Raw genomic sequence first — 17,533 nt, 5'->3', positions numbered from 1 at the left:
CCAGAGGACTAATTAAGTTCATCTTACAAAACGTACTGAGCCATTACTTTTGTTCTAAAAAGTACTGCAAACTCAACAGAGCAACAAAGACAAGGCGGTATATAGAGATGTTTCGACAACGCTGCCATTAAAATTATTTTTAACACAACTCTTTACAGTATAATACGACTCCAGGCTAATATGCATACACTAGTTTTATCACAAAGTAGTTGTCTTCTCAGCGATTTTCAGACCTCAAATTATAGCTGTCATAAGCTGCAATGCATTTTCCTGGAAGGATCTAAAGAAGGTAGACACTGCAAAAAAAAATAAAAACCTGCACTCCCTAATTATCCTTGACTCAGCCTTTAGAGTCAAGTTTAAGCTCTCATTTGTTTTTAAAAAAAAAACGATGGAATCTCCAAAATATGCTAGCTGCAACAAAAGATATTCAAAAGCAGGTATTAACTTTCAAGGAAATATGTTCAGAATAAGTTGGTTTGACTAAAAAAAATAAATAAAAATACAGGCTTCACTGTACAATAAAACTGAAAGATTAACCAAGGAAAAGTAACATAATTTATACCACAGAGTTTCAGTACTGCAGGAAAGTAAGTCTATAATTATATACAGTTTACAAATGGACAAACCAAACTTTATCAGAGTACATAAAAGCCCTACATCATAATACCTACATTATCTTCAGAACTGAATGCTTGCTCTCAAAATATGAGTGAATTGAATGTGCTGTCAAATGGTAACAATGAGGATACACACACTACCAAAAGAGTAAGAGAAATGCTGCACGTTTCAAGTCATAGTGTGACACTTGCTGGAGAGCTGGGAACCAAAGATGTTCAAATGTCCGTGTGGTTTATATTGCATCGTTTCACATTGTCCCGCTGTTACTTGGACGAAGGGGAAGGACAGTCATCTCACCACTTTCTCGAAACATCACCTTCCACTCTTTTGTCTCTTGGCTTCCTGAAGCAGAATCCTGTTGCGGCTCTATTCCAGACTCCTCTGAAAAGTACACCCTAAAGTTTTGTCCTTCAACTACACCCTCTGGGCTGTACGTGTCCTTCTCTAGCCAGCATCTGACAGGAAAGTAACGTTCAATCACATTCAGAGATCCTTCTGTTTCATCATCTGTGCACGAAGGTAAAGTCAAAGACACAATCACACTGCATTTTGAGTTTACACCCTCTGGGTTTTTAGAAATAGCACTGAATCGTTCTGTAAGAAACGCTGCTGTGTCCACTAGTAGGGCTGACACATGAGCTACAAAATGATGTCCGCTGGTAGCTGCATATTCATTAAGTCCATCCACTATAATCAAAGAAGGCACAAGCTTCTCATTTTCATGTACAGATGCCACAACTTGCAATAGCTCATCAGATGAACGTGGATAAAGAAACTGGATTTTCTAAAGAAAGAACAAAGAAAACTCTCAGTTGTGCCACTTCAACACAATAAACTAGTTAGAGTGCTGAAATAAAACATAACTCACTGAAGACAGTAACCTCTGCATATCTTAGCTCTCTAAATACATAAACTTTTATCTTCATAAAACTACAGTCATTTTACAAGTAAAATAAGCTACTTCAAAGGATGCATTCAAGAATTCTGAGGTACTAAAATGCAAGTGCATTCACGTTTAGAATGTTGTAGAAATGGGTGTTGCAAATCTTTTACAAATGCACCCATTGCAGCTTCTTTTTTTAATTTTAAGTTTGTATGCCTGTATAAAAAGTATTACTACTGATTTCCTAAAAATACAGCAATGGAATTCCAAAGCAAACTCTGGGTTCCAAAAGACATTTTTATCTCTTTTGGCTGGGAAGGTTGCATCTTTTATTTTGATGTCAGCAGCTTAGAACCCAAAAGTATCAACAACCATGGAGGCCTGACGGAAAGATGGACATCACAGGTAACAGGTGGGAGTAGACAACTGCACACCTACCTCATCTCCCAGCTTTAAAAAATACAATGTCAGAACTACAGAAAAATGATTCCACACATTATGTCTACTCTTAGCATGTGTACACATTCACTAACAATGCTTCCATCGCAATAAATAAATCCTCCCTTAAACATTGAACTAGCTTGATGTTTTAAAGATGTAGATGGACATATCTGGGGAAGCAGAGGCAAGAAACAGACAAACAAAGAAGAGAGGGAGAAAAAAAATAGCAAGTATTTATTACTGATGATCATGTTAGCCCAGTTGGGAGAGAACACATTTTACAGTAGAGATCTGGGAAGGAAAACTCTTCAAAGCATAACACAATTACAAAAAGAAACTACATATAATTAAAAATGCACCTGAAAAACAGAGTAAATTACATACAGATGGATAGCAAACACAAGGACAACTTGCATAATCAATTTAGCTAAGCTTAAATGGGGGGAGAATAAAATTATACTTACCATAATGACAGAGAGCTGTAGGACTGGGGCAATGCTCAGTAACTTCTAGAACTAAAGCCACAGGCCACTTCAAACTTTCCTAGGCTGCTACACCTCTACCTATCCCATACTGCACTGCACATGATGCCATCTTTAGCTACAAGGCAGACATGCAGGGGCTAAAAGGACTAAACAATACATGGGAAAGACCTCATCACTAAAGCAGGGAGGGTGTAGGACAGATGTTACTGAGAATTTACCTATTACTACAGATCTATTGCTGTGGTAAGTACATAATGCTTGCATCTGATTGAATTGGGGCCATCTTCAGTAATTTCTAAGACAGTGTCCCGAGCTTTTCCAAGTGGGAGTTCCGAGGCCAGAATTCCCCAGAACACAGAGGCTTCATGGACCTGGAAGCCATGTCTAATTTATAATGCCTTGCAATCGTGCTCTGGGTAGACTGAGTGGCAACTCTACAGCTATTACCTGCTGAGGCATTTCTGAAGTAGGCTGTATTGAAGACCACAGTCCTACAACAATAAGGCTTGGGCATACCTATCAACTGTTTGACATGAAAATTATAACATTTGTGGATGAGAAGGAAAGCCACCAAGAAAGTAAATCCTTAGAAACTTTTTCTTTCAAGGATCAGGAATTAAAGGAAACAAAGCACTGCAAATGTTTCCTGAGGACAGTCCTACCTAAATAAAACCATACCTACATGTCAAGGTAAGGATAATAAATCCCAAATGCCATAATGAAAAAAAAAAAGGAGAGAAACAGGAAACTGAATGGCCAAATTAAAGCAAACCACACAATATGCATTAAACACAAATGAAGGGTGTGATGAGACATGTGGTCTTTATAGAAGACCAGTAAGGTGGTTGGTTAACTGGAGAGGGCAAGAAGCTCATAGATTCTCCTGGAAGAGCCACCAGAAACATGGTCCTCTTAAAAAAAAAAAAAAAAAAAAAAAAAAAACAATTTTAGGCTTTGTCAAGGCAGTGAGTTCAGAGAGAGCCCAAGTCAGGTTTTGTAATACAAAACAACAGTTTCAAGGAGGAAATGTCTCAACGAAAGGCAGTTTCAACAGGGAGATACCTTTGAGAGGCGCCTTATTATCTCTCAACAAAGACATCAACAAACTGCCCTGGCCATAGTGGAAGTTTGAAGTAGTGGCCAAGTAGACTTTGCGGGAAGAAAAATCTTCAGTATGTACAACAAAAATGCCAGCTAAATAGTGCAATGCAGCTGGTATTGGAGTGAAATGTGATCCAACCCACTGGATTCAGACCGAACAGAAAATATGCTGACTCATTCCTGTATATTTTACCTTTTATTGGAATTCTGAGAAGAAGAAATGACACACACAGCCTATCTGAAGAGGACCCTACAGCTACAAGGACCCCCATATACCATGGCAACAACAGAAATAACCTTCTACAAAACTGTCCAGTAGCATGGAATGTTTCACCAGACAAAATACAAAACACACCTCCCTAGCAAATAAAAATGTGGATGTCACAGGAAACCAGTCTACATCGAAGACATTGATGTCTTACTTGTACAACTAAAAATCACATTACACTCAGCAAGGTGCTGCCACAATTATATACAGAGACAGCTATGCAACCAAAGGTACTATCCCAATACAGAATGCAGTGATTTGTGCAAATAGTCGCTTCCTTGATTATTTATCAAATGCTCCTAGTTTAACAGACAATAGTGAAAAAAAAATCACTGATATCCACTTTCAGTGAACATAAACTAAAGATTTTTTGCAGGGGGCACCCCTAACTTACATATACCAACTTCATGATAGCACGAGTGAAGAAAGGGCAACTACACATTTTCTTAAATTGGCTTTCATTGATAATGCTGTTGTCACTTGGGCAAACTGCAATCGTCAAAACACACATTCCCAAACATTTATGTAAAAACACAACTATTTTACTCACTAGATAACAAATGTTTGTTATAACATCACCAAAATGTAAATGTTGACTTGAAATGAAAGTTAGAAAGTTGTTACAGCCTCTTGTTGACTTACCGAGCCGACAAAGGGGAATATATAAATATATACACAAGTGTCAAACAATGATAGGAATTCGTGACAAGACAAAGCTGGTATACACTTAGGTGAAACCAGCCTGATTGATGAGATGACAAGATTTTGGATGGCTTCAGAACAACAGTTTCTACAAAATAGAAGGAAAACAAAGGGAAACTAGACTTGCCATGGCCAGTGAGGGACTGTGATGATAACTTTGGTTTTAACAGCTTCACTTTGCAGCTAAAGTTCCCCATCATAAGAAACAGAAGTGCAAACCCCTTAGCTACAGAGGAGCTAAAAGAAAAGTCTGGGTAGACCCCTCAGCCACAGATGAGCTAGAAGAAAAGTGCAGGCAGCCCCCTCAGCCACAGATGGTGCAGATGTTTTTTTTAAATGTATCAAACTACAGTCTATTTTTAAAACACAACCTCATCTTGAGGCTTCCATTCACTTCTGCTCTAGAAAGAATCCCTTTTTAGACTCCCAGCTACAATTTTTTCAGTGTTTCTAAAAGCACACATCTTTTTAGAGGACAAATTCTTTCTTTACCCTAAGCAGTTTGCTTTTCAACCCAAGAACACGCAGTCTCTTGATTCAAGTTCAGAAAAAAAACTCCCTCGCACACATCGCTATTACAAACACCTAGTTTAGCCTTCTCGTTATAACTGCTCTGTACAGCTGCTTAAAATTAATCTGATTCTAAGTGAAGACATGATATGTGCTTTGGCAATTTTTTTTACAACTGGGATTTGTGTGAGGTGAGATCCAGTTACTTTTAGTATCAATACATCTAACAGTGAAGTCCACTGCCCTCAGGGAGTCCAGAACTGCTTGAACACTGGGCAAAAATAAACACTTTTACACACTAAGAATGAAGATTCAACACCTTCTCCATCACCCTGCAAAATATAATTGGACTCCTGTAATATGTCAGCTTGAACCATTTTCCCCAGTTCTGCTAGTCCAACCAAGCTACTTTCTGATCTTCTTGTTTTGATGGAAGGACACATGCACTTGGACCTGGGGACGAGATTCCAGACATAGTGACCTGACCTTTGGGAAGCTACTACGCATGTCCCTACAAGGGTTTAGGACTTGATCAAGTTTCTTTTTGTCTGATTGTCTGTACTTGCAACTTGCATCCTCATTTTCATATCCTTGCTGTAACTCTGCTTTTGAGCCACCCAGAGCATGTTATATCCTTCCTAAAAGCCTACCCACATCAGAACTGATTTAGCAGCATAGCACTCCAAAACATAGCTCATAGCTTATTTCTGTTAAGCAGTCATCTTCCCATGGTGGTTTAAGACTAATGCACATATTGCTCAAATCTATCAAGTCACTATTTCACTGGCTGCTTCTTTATTCAGACTCATTTGGGTTTCCATTGCTACCTACAAGCAAAGACAGAGCGGGCTCGGTATAACTGTCATCATGGCTCTCCCTTAGGCCTTATTCTAAGACTGGCCACCCTTCCTCCCTGTTCTCTGCACTCTCTATTAGACACTTGTGATCTACTGTTTCCTGTATGATCACAAACCATGAAAGTGAGGAAAAGTCTTTTCTCACAATGACTTCATGCTATCTCTAGGCATTATTCCAACACAATTCCTTAGAATACATAAGGGAGTACTAAAAACCACCTCAGTTGTGGGTCAGTCCCTTCTATTCCAATGTATACATACCAGCCCCAGTTTTCCTTCTGAATTTGTTTTGCTATGTTTTAATAAGGATTAATTTATTAACATTACCATCTTACCAGAATTGAGCAGACTGCACTTGTTTCTCATTCAACATACGTCACACACTTAAAAGTTTACAACAAATAAGGCAGAAAAAGAAACTTTTAAATGACTGTAAGGTAAAGAGAATACAAACCAAAAAGGACACTGCTTTGTTATGTAACCAGGGTTGCCAGATAACATTTTTCGGCATGGTAGAAAACCTTCAGTCTAAAAAAAAAGGCTCTTTTTCCAAAACAGAGATGTAGAAAAACACTGTTGATTACAGGGAAGAATAACATTTTTCTATCAGAAAAGCTTCAGTCTAAAGAAAAAGGCAATATTTTTCCAAAACAGACAGTAGAAAAAAAGAGGTAAGGGGCAGGTGAAAAGAAAAAATCAAAATTGAATGTGGAAGGACTGAAGAACATTACTGTAAGAAAAAAGTTGAGAAAGATGGTCACTGACAACGTGGCTTAAGTTGTGGATGTACAAAGCCAGCTGGATGAAAACTGCATGCTTGCAAATGTAATACACAATGAAAAAACGAGGAATTAATAAGACTAATGGTGATGAAGATCATTCCTTTGTAAGTTGACAGAGCAAATCTTACTGAATTAGAAGATGAAGATTCTTCAGATCTAGTCAGAAAAGATATTCTCATAATTGCAGATTCAATTATTAGAGGAACTGATACTTAAAAAAGATAATGAATATCAAACACTGTTGTGCTTGTCAAGGGTAAAAATAAGAGGATTTGAGAGAGGCCTTAGAATGTTTTCATGTAAGGAAGTACGGATCTGTTTTAATTCATGTCAGTACAAATCATCTCATCCACGAGGACTCTCTGACTACTAGTAGGAAACTTACAGCCCTCTTAGTACAGCTTGTACTGATGCATTTTTCACAAATCAAATATAGGAGGGTCAGGTCAGCATGAATGAAAATATTTTTTGGGTAAATACCTACATGAAAAAACATGTCACGTTTTAAAAAATGTAAATGTGTAGAACATCCAAGCCTAATTTTGGGCACATATTCAGACAGGATGGCATGCATTTGTCAAGATCAGGGAAGAGAATTTTTATAGCAGATATTTTACAATATTTGACAAACACGAGGCAGGATTTCTGCCAGGTCGAAAAAAAAAGACAACATTTGATGCATCTCTGATGGTTGTTAATGCTAGAAGCATTAGTAATAAAGTTTTTTTTTATTGGAAAATTTGCTATATTCCCACAGGATTGATGTTATTGTTTGTGAAACATATTTAAAGAACAATAACTGGAACCAATTATGTCAGGGTGTAAATGTTTTTACTGTAACAGACATTCTAACAAAAAAATCAGGTGGAGGTGCTATGATAAGGACTAAAGATAGTTTATGAGACCTGTGATTGTTGCATGCTCAATGATAACACCAGTGGTATAGACTGACTGTATAACTGTGACAATAAAGACAACCCTGGAACATATAACAATTGTTGGAGTGTATAAACCTGCAAAGTCAATTGCTGATGACCTATAGCAATTCATACATTTCAAGCATGACACACTGGAGGAAAAATAATAGTGGCTGAGGACTTAAATTTACCAGAAAAAGACTGGAATAATATTGATTCAACAACATTGGTAAGCAAATTATTGACAACATATGCTCAGGAACATTAATTGCTTCAGATTGTAGAAAAAAAAGGGAAAGGAACATACTAGACATTGTTTCTGTTCCTAAAGAAATCACTATTACTTCAAGTCAAGTTTTACCACTGCTCATGTGCAGTAATCATGGGGGTTATAAAGGTTTATTTGCTGCTAGACAATTCTGCCAAACTGAAAACTAAACCACTGCACAGAAGATTAATTACAGATTGCATGGAAGCAAAACAGTCACTATCTAAAACAAATTGGAGTGGTGTGTTCAGTGGAAAATTTGCAGTAGGAACATAGAAAGTTTTGAAACAGAAATTGTTTGACTGCAAAAAAATTCAAAAAATGTTTTATCAGGATGTAGGCATACAATGTCAGGAGGATATATTTCCATAAGAACAAGATACCTGATTAAGCTGAAAGACAAAAATATAAGAAATGGAAAAGAGGTCAAACTACAACTTTGAAAACTGTAATAAACAAGCTGGACAAACAAACTACATAGTGAGAGACAAGATCAAGAAGTTTTTGAAGAAAATTTATATGACGATATTGAGCATAACAGGAAACCATTTTATGGCTACACAAGATGAAGGAGTAAAGACAAACTGTGTGCAGAGTCTAAAATTTATTCTCAGACACAACAAATTATAGATATATTTACAAAATCTTATGCAAAACAGTTTAGCTCGACAAAGGAGGGTGATAAGTTGTTTTCTAGTGACATCTAGGTAACCTCAGATACTAGTATCAAATTAGATTATATTGAAAAAGAACTATGCCAACTGGATCCCAATAAAGCACAAGGAGGAAATGGAATTAGCAACAATGACCTGAGAACACTTCAGCAAGTACTTACGGTTCTATTATATATTATTTACTAGGTCGTATAAATATGGGGAGATTCCTTTCTTTTAAAGACCGGTATAATAAACACGTCTCCAGTCTTGAGGAGAGTAAGACAAACCCAGAGTCATACAGACCCTTAAGATGGCATTCTGAAAACGGATCTATTACCCCCTGTTAACATGATGTTTTAGAACAATATAATAATAGTTATGAATAAAAAGAAAAATTGTGCTATGATATAATTTGTATAAATTTAACATTTGATAGGGTCATACATGAAACAATGATCAACAAATTAGAATTGGGTATTGATTTTCTTGATAAGATGGATAAATGCATGGCTTACAAATAAGATATGGCAAGTACAATGCAGCAATCAGAGAGGTGAAATGTTGGTTACAATTAGGGTGCTCCACAGGGCTCAGTCCTAGGCCCTTACTTGTTTAGATTGTATCATTCAGACCTATCTTTTTCATCTGAGGAGTTCTACAGTCTGTATGCAGATGACCTGAAACTGGTTAAACTGACTACATGCGTTACACAGATAGGGCATGTCAGCAAAAGAACTTGACTAAATAGACTATTTGGGCACATGAAAATAATATGTTAATAAATGCATCAAAAGCAAAGCCAATGAGATTTGGCAGACATAAATGGAAAGGTGAATTTTTAATACAGCACACAGTGACTGAAACTGCAGACTCATGTATGGACCTGGGTATATGGGTAGATCCAGCTTTAAGTTTTTCTAATCATATTAACCAATTGGTTAATGATAGTTATAGAACAATAGGTTGTATAAAAAGATTTATAAAGGCTAGGAAATCGGAAAGGACGAAGTCATTGTTTGTTAACTACATTAGACCAAACTTGAGTATGTAATAACAGCATGGAAACTTTACAAGAAAACAAGCATGAGTAAACTGGAATGAGTACAGTGGAAATATACCAAAGGCATCCATGGATGTGAAAATTTAAATTATGAAAGAATAAAATATCTGAACCTGTACCGTGTCTCTTATAGATATTTAAGAGGAGATTTTATTCAGGTATATATGGCATTTAGGGAGAACTACCTCTGGGAATGCTTGGGGTTATCAAAAAGTAGTATGTAATCATCACACAACCTGTGTAGAAGATTTAATTGGAATGAAGAAGTGTGCTAATGCACATCATCTGCATACAGCAACTTTGCTGATCTGATCCCTCTAACCTGTTTGCCAGTGTAGTCCATCACCAGTATGAAGAGCAGTACTCCGATGCACAACCATGCCCTCTGGGAACCTCTTTATGAATCTGAACACTGCTCGTACTTGAGTCACTGGGTCTATGAAGGCTGCCAGCCTAGCTAGATAGAATTTTGCAAATAATTCTATGTCACTGTATATATTAATGTAATCCACAGGAATGTTCTACAAATGTAAAGAGAACTATATGGTAGGATTAAACTATATGTTGCACAGAGCTTCAACAATGTAACCACAGTGCACTCTGCTGGAAGAAAGCTGACAAGTCAAGCACTGCATGATCTCAAACTCGGAGACAGTCTGGACTAAGGAATTCTTTCTATTGTCTTAGGACAAGAGTTAATTACTAGATTTTACATATAAAATGTATTTTAGTGCTAAGGCTTCCTGCAGGCGCAGATTACAAAAAGAAATGTACATTTTAAGTTATGTGAGCCTGGGAAACTAAATCAGAACTGCTAAGAATGATGTAATCTGAAATGACTCAGCAGTACCGTGTTATCAATTTAAGGATAGAAAGAAAGGAGAACATTTTGGATTTTGTCTGACCCTGAACACATCAGCTCACCAGTACTCTGCCTTTGCTCTGTAAGTAGGATCTTAGATCTTAGTGTTTCTCTTAGAGTTAGATAGAAATTTAGCCAGATTAGTCTAGCTGTTTTCTATATTTATGTCAGACTATACTACAATATTATTTTAAAGCATTTTCCTGTGATCTCGGACTCTGTAATGTCATTGTGTTGAAGTAATAAGCATTATCTTGTGTTTTTATTATTTATTATTAAATATTTTTAAAACTTTCAAATGTACCGGTTTTGTGTAAAGATAATTTAAGTTCTTAGAGAAAACGCCATGTATTTAGTGATACTGTCCAGGTCACTCAAAACAGCTTTAGCCCTGGGGTACACTTATTATTTGGATAACAGTAATATTACACAGTGAAATTGGTCACCCTTTGGGAATGACCTTATTACTAGCTGATAAGAGTACCTGGTGGTAGTGATTACTACCTTATAGCCTGGCAGGAGGGGGCATAGCTGGCGAACCTGTGCCAGCCTTCCCCAGGAGTGTCTCTGTGTGTTTGCATATAAACCGAATCTCAAAGTGCGAGTGTGTGTGTCAGCTACTTGGACAAGGACATGGACTGGTTGGACAGAGAGGGTACTGGAGGTTTTGGTTTGACTACTCGGCTGAGATCTGAACCCAACAGCTGTGCCAGTGGGGAGTACTGTTGGGGATCTACAGAGAAAGGGAGAAACCAGCCCCAGATTGACTGTGATCTCTGTGTACTCTTAAGAGAAATTGTATTTTACTGTGTGTGTACATGTTATCTTTCCCAATGTGAACGCCCCTCACTGGTGCTAGTGGTGAGGATTGAGGCTCCTTGATTACTGGGCCAGAGCACGGGCGTCACATATTAAATGTTTGGCAGTGGTGGAATATCCACATCAAATATTAATTGTTTGATTGTGGTGAGTTAGCCACATCACATACTAATTGGCGTGTAGTGGTGTGGATACTGAATTCCTGTAGCTTATGTACAGTGATCACTGAAGGTGTTTTTGTACTCTAAATCAATCATGCAGTGAATATTCAGAATTCAGATCAAAATTGTTTTATTTCTTTTGTTAGCTCAGTTAGTCAGGGAGAGCAGGCAAGCATGTCAGCAGAGGAGTACGGTAAGCTGACAACGAGCCAGTTGGCTGAGATGTGCCAGGCTAAAGGACTGGTGCAGGGAAACCTGACTATGGCAGACATGATTGCAGCTTTGGTCACAGCTGCATCAGAAAACAGCTATCAGGAGGACAATCAGACTGTCCGTGGAGATGTACAACACACAGAGAATGGACAGTTCAACCTTTCTGCAGAGGACTTAAAAATCCAAGTAGAGCTAAAGTGACTTGAGTTAGAGGCCAGGCATTTGGAAATGGAAGCTGTGGAGAAGGAGAGGCAGAGGCAGCACGAAAAGGAGATGCTGACTGTTTGCCAAAGACATGGAAGTAATGGGGAAGGGAGTAACTGGACCCCAGAAGCACAAAAGGTCAATAAATTTCTTCCACAGTTTACAGAGGGGGATAATGTTAATAGTTTCAACCATATGTTTGAGAGGGTATGTAAACAGTATGATGTTGACCAAAGGCTCTGGGTATGGCCCCTGACTAAAACTGTAAATGTACTTTCCAAATTATCTGACGTTGACTGTTTTAACTATAATGCTGTAAAGAATTGTCTGTTATAATTTTTTAGGCTAACACCTGAAACCTATAGGAAAAAGGTCCGTGAGCATAGACACAAGGCAGATGAAAGTGTTTGTGAATATGTTGCTGAACTGAGCACTTATTTTCATAGGTGGGTGAGTGGATGTCAGGTCGCCACTTCTAAGGGTCTAGTAGACCTTTTGGTGAGGGAACAAGCCCTTAGCACTTTGCCTGAGGACATGAGAAGCCGGTTAGCTAACAATGTGCTACTTCAGGTGTGTTGGGCTAGAAGGGAGACCTATTAACTAGCAAGCAAAGCATTCGGACACCCAGTGCTGCTCATGGGTCTAAGGGAACCCATGGTGGGCAGCCTAGACTGCCCCAACAGAATCTGCCAGTAGCAGAGGAAGCCACTAGTCCAGGTACACGTCCAGGACCATGGGTTAAATGTTTTGAATGCAACCAGTGGGGCCATGTGGCATATAGATGTCCACGGAGGCAAAGTGGAGAATAAAAGGTGAGGGAGCCAGTAAGTGGGAAAGACAAAATGCCAATAGTAGGCTGTCTTGGGACAGCAGGGGTACCAAACTACCATCCTGCAGATGTCCTGATAGGGAAGGATTTTGATAATACAGTACCGTGTGTTAATGCAGTGGAACGCTGTCAGGATAAGAGCCAAGCATGTGGGTCTGGTAGCCTGGGGGAGACCCAGTCAGACAGCATACTTGCAGCCAGGACTGGTGAGGTGGTTATGTCATGGGGGGGAGCTACCCTGTAGCAGCGAGACTGAAGTTGAGCCACAGCCGCTTATTGGTACTAATGGTCCACTGGACAGAGTGACTGCAAAGGTAGAGGTGAGTAGTATTACCCAGGTTGACAGTGAGGCACCGCTGTCACAGGATACCAGTCTTCTTGTGGAAGGGGAGCTGGGAAGGGTTACAAAGAGAGAGCTGAGACAGGCTCTGCTCTCAGACCCCCTATTACAAGGCCTGAGGCGGGTGGCTAGTGAGGCACCTGATTCTTAAGGAAGGGAGAATCTGTACACTGAGACAAATGGTTACTGTATAGAGTATGGACCCCTGAGGGAGGGCTAGAATGTGAGAGAATACAGCAATTGGTAGTGCCTAGAGCCTACCATCTGGCCCTTCTAGCCATAGCCCATGATATTCCCTTTGCAGGTCATATGGGCAAAAAATGTACAAAGAGACATATTATGCAGAACTTCTATTGGCCTGGCATTTCCAGAGATGTAACAGGGTACGCCAGGACCTGTGAGCAGTACCAAAAGATAGGCAAGGCAGGAGACAAGGTGAGAGCTCTTTTGATGCCTTAGGCTGTGATTGAGGAGCCATTTCAGAGGGTAGCTATGGATATTATGGGGCCTCTGTGTACCCCAAGTTCCACAGGGAACCAGTATATCCTAGTGGTAGTGGAGTATGCTACAAGATACCCTAAGGCAGTGGCTTTGTCCTCCATTGAGGCAGAAAAGGTGGCAAATGCTTTGTTAAATGTTTTCAGCAGGGTAGGTTTCACAAAAGAAATACTGACTGACAGAGGTGCCAATTTCATGTCAGACCTGCTGGCTTGTCTGTGGAAGTACTGTGGGGTGAAGCACCTGAAGACCAGCCCCTAACATCCCCCAGACTAATGGTCTTGTTGAGAGGTTAAACTCTACAATCAAGTCTATGCTACGGGCATTTGCAGACCAGTTTAAGAGTGATTGAGACAAATATTTGCCCCATCTGTTTACTTACAGAGAGGTTCCCCAGGAATCCACAGGTTTTCTACCCTTTGAGTTAATGTATGGGCGTAGGGTAAGGGGACCTCTAGATATAATTCATGATTGGGAAGGTGAGTGTGAATCCCACAAGGAGTCTGTTGTGGCATGTGTCCTATACCTCAGGACAAGGCTCAGGGAACTCATGGGCTTAAGCCAGGAGAACCTGGCAGTAGCCCAACAACAGAAAAAGGTCTGGTATGACAGGAATGCTCGAGCTAGAGAGTATGTTGTATGGCAGCAGGTAATGGTTCTCATTCCAGTCAGACATAACAAGCTGCAAGCAGCTTGGGAGGGACCTTACAAGGTAAGAAAGGTAAGCGATGTTAACTACATGGTGTAACTGCTAGACAGGGGCACAAATTGTACCATGTTAACATGATGAAACCTTACCATGATAGGGAGGCCCTTGAGTATTTGCAGTGGATTGCAGGAGGAGCCTGAGGGAGATTTGGTGACTGATCTCCTCAGTGAGGCTCGGACTGACACCTTAGTGGAAGTGGTAGCAATGTCTCAGCAGCCATCTCCTACCCAGGTTTCAGAAATCTGAGCAGTATTACAGGAGATTGGGGACATCTTCACTGGGAAACCAGGGTGCACACAACTGGTGCAGCACCAGGTGGATACAGGACCCCAAAGGCCTATTAGGCAGGCCCCTTACAGGGTGACTGAGAGAGAGTCAAACAGACTCTGAGGGAGGAGATGCAGGAAATGTTGGAACTAGGGGTAATTCAATATTTCAACAGTCCCTGGGCCTCCCCAGTGGTGCTGGTGCCAAAGAAGGATGTCAACACCAGGTTGTGTGTGGACTACAGGAAATTAAAAAGTCACACAGAGTCAGATGCTTACCCCATGCCTAGGACAGATGAAGCCTTAGAGCAGCTGGGTAGGGCTAAGTATTTTACAACCATTGATCTTACCAAGGGTTACTGGCAGGTGCCCTTGACTCCTAGTGCTTCAGAGAGGTCAGCCTTTGTGACTGCTTTTGGCTTGTATGAGTTCACAAAGATGCCCTTAGGGATGAAAAGTGATCCAGCGACTTTCCGGAGGCTGGCAGATTATATCGTAGCAGGAGGGTTTACCCTTGCTTACCTAGATGATATTGCCATCTACAGCCATCTATAGCCACTCCTAGCAAGAGCACCTTCAACATGATGTCAGTGAGGTGCTGGGCAGACCACAGAGGGCAGGGTTGACCATTAAGCTCAGCAAATGTCAGGTGGGTATGGCAGAGATGTCTCCTACCTGGGACATAGAGTGGGGAGTGGTAAGATCAGGCCAGAACCTTCCAAAGTGAAAGCCATTCAGGCATGGCCTGCACCTGTTACCATAAAGCAGGCGAGGGCAATCTTAAGTACTACAGAAAGTTCGTCCCCATTATAGTACCATAGCTGCTCCTCTCACAGACCTGACAAGGAAAAACAGGCCAGATAAGGTAGTGTGTACCACAGCATTTGAGCAGCATTCCTGAAGGTTAAAGAAGCTTTGGGAGGACCCCTGTGTTAGCTAGTCCAGATTGCAGCAAATAATTTGTTGTGCAGGTGGCTGCTTCAAACCATGAGGTTGGGGCTGTACTTAACCAGATTTATTCAGAGGGAGAAGATCACCCAGTTGTTTATCTCAGTCGTAGGCTTCAACTCAGGGAGCAATACTATGCAGTTGTAGAAATGGAATGTCTAGCCATAGTGTGGGCACTGCAGAAACGTCAGCCTTATCTGTATGGAAGGAAATTCACTATAGTTAGAGATCACAATCCCCTAACATGGTTACACTGAGTCAGCCAGATGGAGCCTAGGGTTGCAACCATATGATATGTCAGTGCAGCACCCACAGTGGGATTAGCAATGCCAACGCAGATGGGCTGGCAAGGCAGGGAATGGTGTAAGGTATACCCAAGACAGACCTAACCCTCTTAAACAACGTTTCTCAAGAGTCAGTTAAAAAAACTAGCTTGAGTTTTCGGGGGGGATGTGAAGGCTGCCAGCTAGATAGAATTTTGTAAATAATTCTATGTCACTGTAAATATTAATGTGATCCACAGACTTGTTCTATAAATGTAAAGATAACTATATGGTAGGATTAAACTATATGTTGTACTGAGCTTCAAAAATGCAAATACAGTGCACTCTGCTGGAAGAAGCATTGTATGACTGATCTCAATCTTGGAGACAGGATGTCTGGACTAAGGAATTCTTTCTATTGCCTTAGGACAAGAGTTAATTACTAGATTTTACATTTAAAATGTCTTTTATAGCTGTGGCTTCTTGCAGGTGCAGATTATAAAAAGATATGTAACTTTTAAGTTCTGTGAGCCTGGAAAACTAAATCAGAACTGTTAAGAATGATGAAATCTGAAATGACTCAGCAGTTATCAATTTAAGGACAGAAAGAAAGGAGAGCATTTTGGATTTTGTCTGAACCTGAGCACATCAACTCACCAGCACTCTGCCTTTGCTCTGTAAGTAGGCTGTTAGTATTTCTCTTAGAGTTAGATAGAAATTTAGCCAGATAAGTCTAGCTGTTTTCTATATTTATGTCAGACTATTTCTACAGTATTATTTTAAAGCATTTTCCTGTGATCTCTGAACTCTGTAATGTCATTGCGTTGAAGTAATAAGTATTGTCTTGTGTTTTTATTATTATTAAATATTTTTAAACCTTTCAACTTTGGCTGCTTTGTGTAAAGGTAATTTAAGCTCTTAGAGTACATTGCATGTATTTGGTGATACTGTCCAAGTTATAGCCCTGGGTCACACTATTTGGATACCAGTAATATTACAAAGTGAAACTGATCACCCTTTGGGAAAGGCTTTATTAGTAGCTGATAAGAATAGTTGGTGGCAGTGATTACTACCTTATAGCCTGGCAGAAGGGGGAACAGCTGGAGAACCTGTGCCAGCCGTTCCCAGGAGTGTCTGTGTTTGTATATAAACCAAATCTCAAAGTATGTGTGTGTGTTAGCTACTTGGGCAGGGACACAAAGCACTGGTTGGACAGAGAGGGTACTGGAGATTTTGACTTGCTTAACTACTCCGCTATGATCTGAACCCTATAGCTGTGCTAGCGGGGAGTCTTACTGGGAATCTGGAAAGAAAGGGAGAAACCATACCCAGACTGCCTGTGATCTCTGTGTTCTCTTAAGGGAAATTGTACTTTACTGTGTGTGTACTTGTTATCCTTCCCAATGTGCACGCCCCTCACAGGAAGAATTGAGGCTTCTTGATTACTGGGCCAGTGCGTGGGCATCACAGAGACATTTTGCACAGCCTGCACTAATTCTACCAGTGTTTCTGAGAATATGAACCACCACATATCTGCCTAAACTAGCTTTCTTAGAACCTTGTCATATGCTTTTTCCAAGTCCAGGAATGCCAACTGGACTCTTTCCTTATTTTCCTTATCTGTAGGTACTTCTCAGCTATCTCACTGCAAACATCAGGTCAGTTGTGCTGCAGCCTGATCTGAATCTGAACTGCTCATCTCTCACCTTACTTTCTACTACTCTGCATAGTCATTTCCCTCTCCAGAACTTTCATGCAGTGTGACAGGAGTTTGATACCTCTGTACTGTCCACAGTTGTGCACGTCCCCTTTTTTCCTTGTATACAGGCAACAGTATGCTTATTCTCCAGTCATCTGGGATATAACTTTT

At 40.1% G+C, this 17,533-nt stretch overlaps 1 protein-coding gene across 3 annotated transcripts in view; it reads right to left on the bottom strand.

The window, feature by feature from the left end:
* Window positions 1-535: 535 nt before the first annotated feature.
* SWSAP1 (SWIM-type zinc finger 7 associated protein 1) overlaps window positions 536-17,533 on the bottom strand; it is a 218,715-nt gene continuing 201,717 nt past the window's right edge. For all 3 annotated transcript variants that reach the window (XM_044084613.1, XM_044084614.1, XM_044084615.1), the window contains one exon: window positions 536-1,405. In XM_044084613.1, coding sequence (XP_043940548.1) covers window positions 869-1,405 — 537 coding nt within the window. In that variant the 3' untranslated portion in view covers window positions 536-868. The remainder of the gene's footprint in view (window positions 1,406-17,533) is intronic.

Source organism: Protopterus annectens, chromosome 9.part0 (assembly GCF_019279795.1).
Source record: "Protopterus annectens isolate FY-2018-M chromosome 9.part0, PAN1.0, whole genome shotgun sequence".
Lineage (NCBI taxonomy): Eukaryota > Metazoa > Chordata > Ceratodontiformes > Protopteridae > Protopterus > Protopterus annectens.
This window is presented reverse-complemented; position numbering and strand designations above follow the sequence as displayed.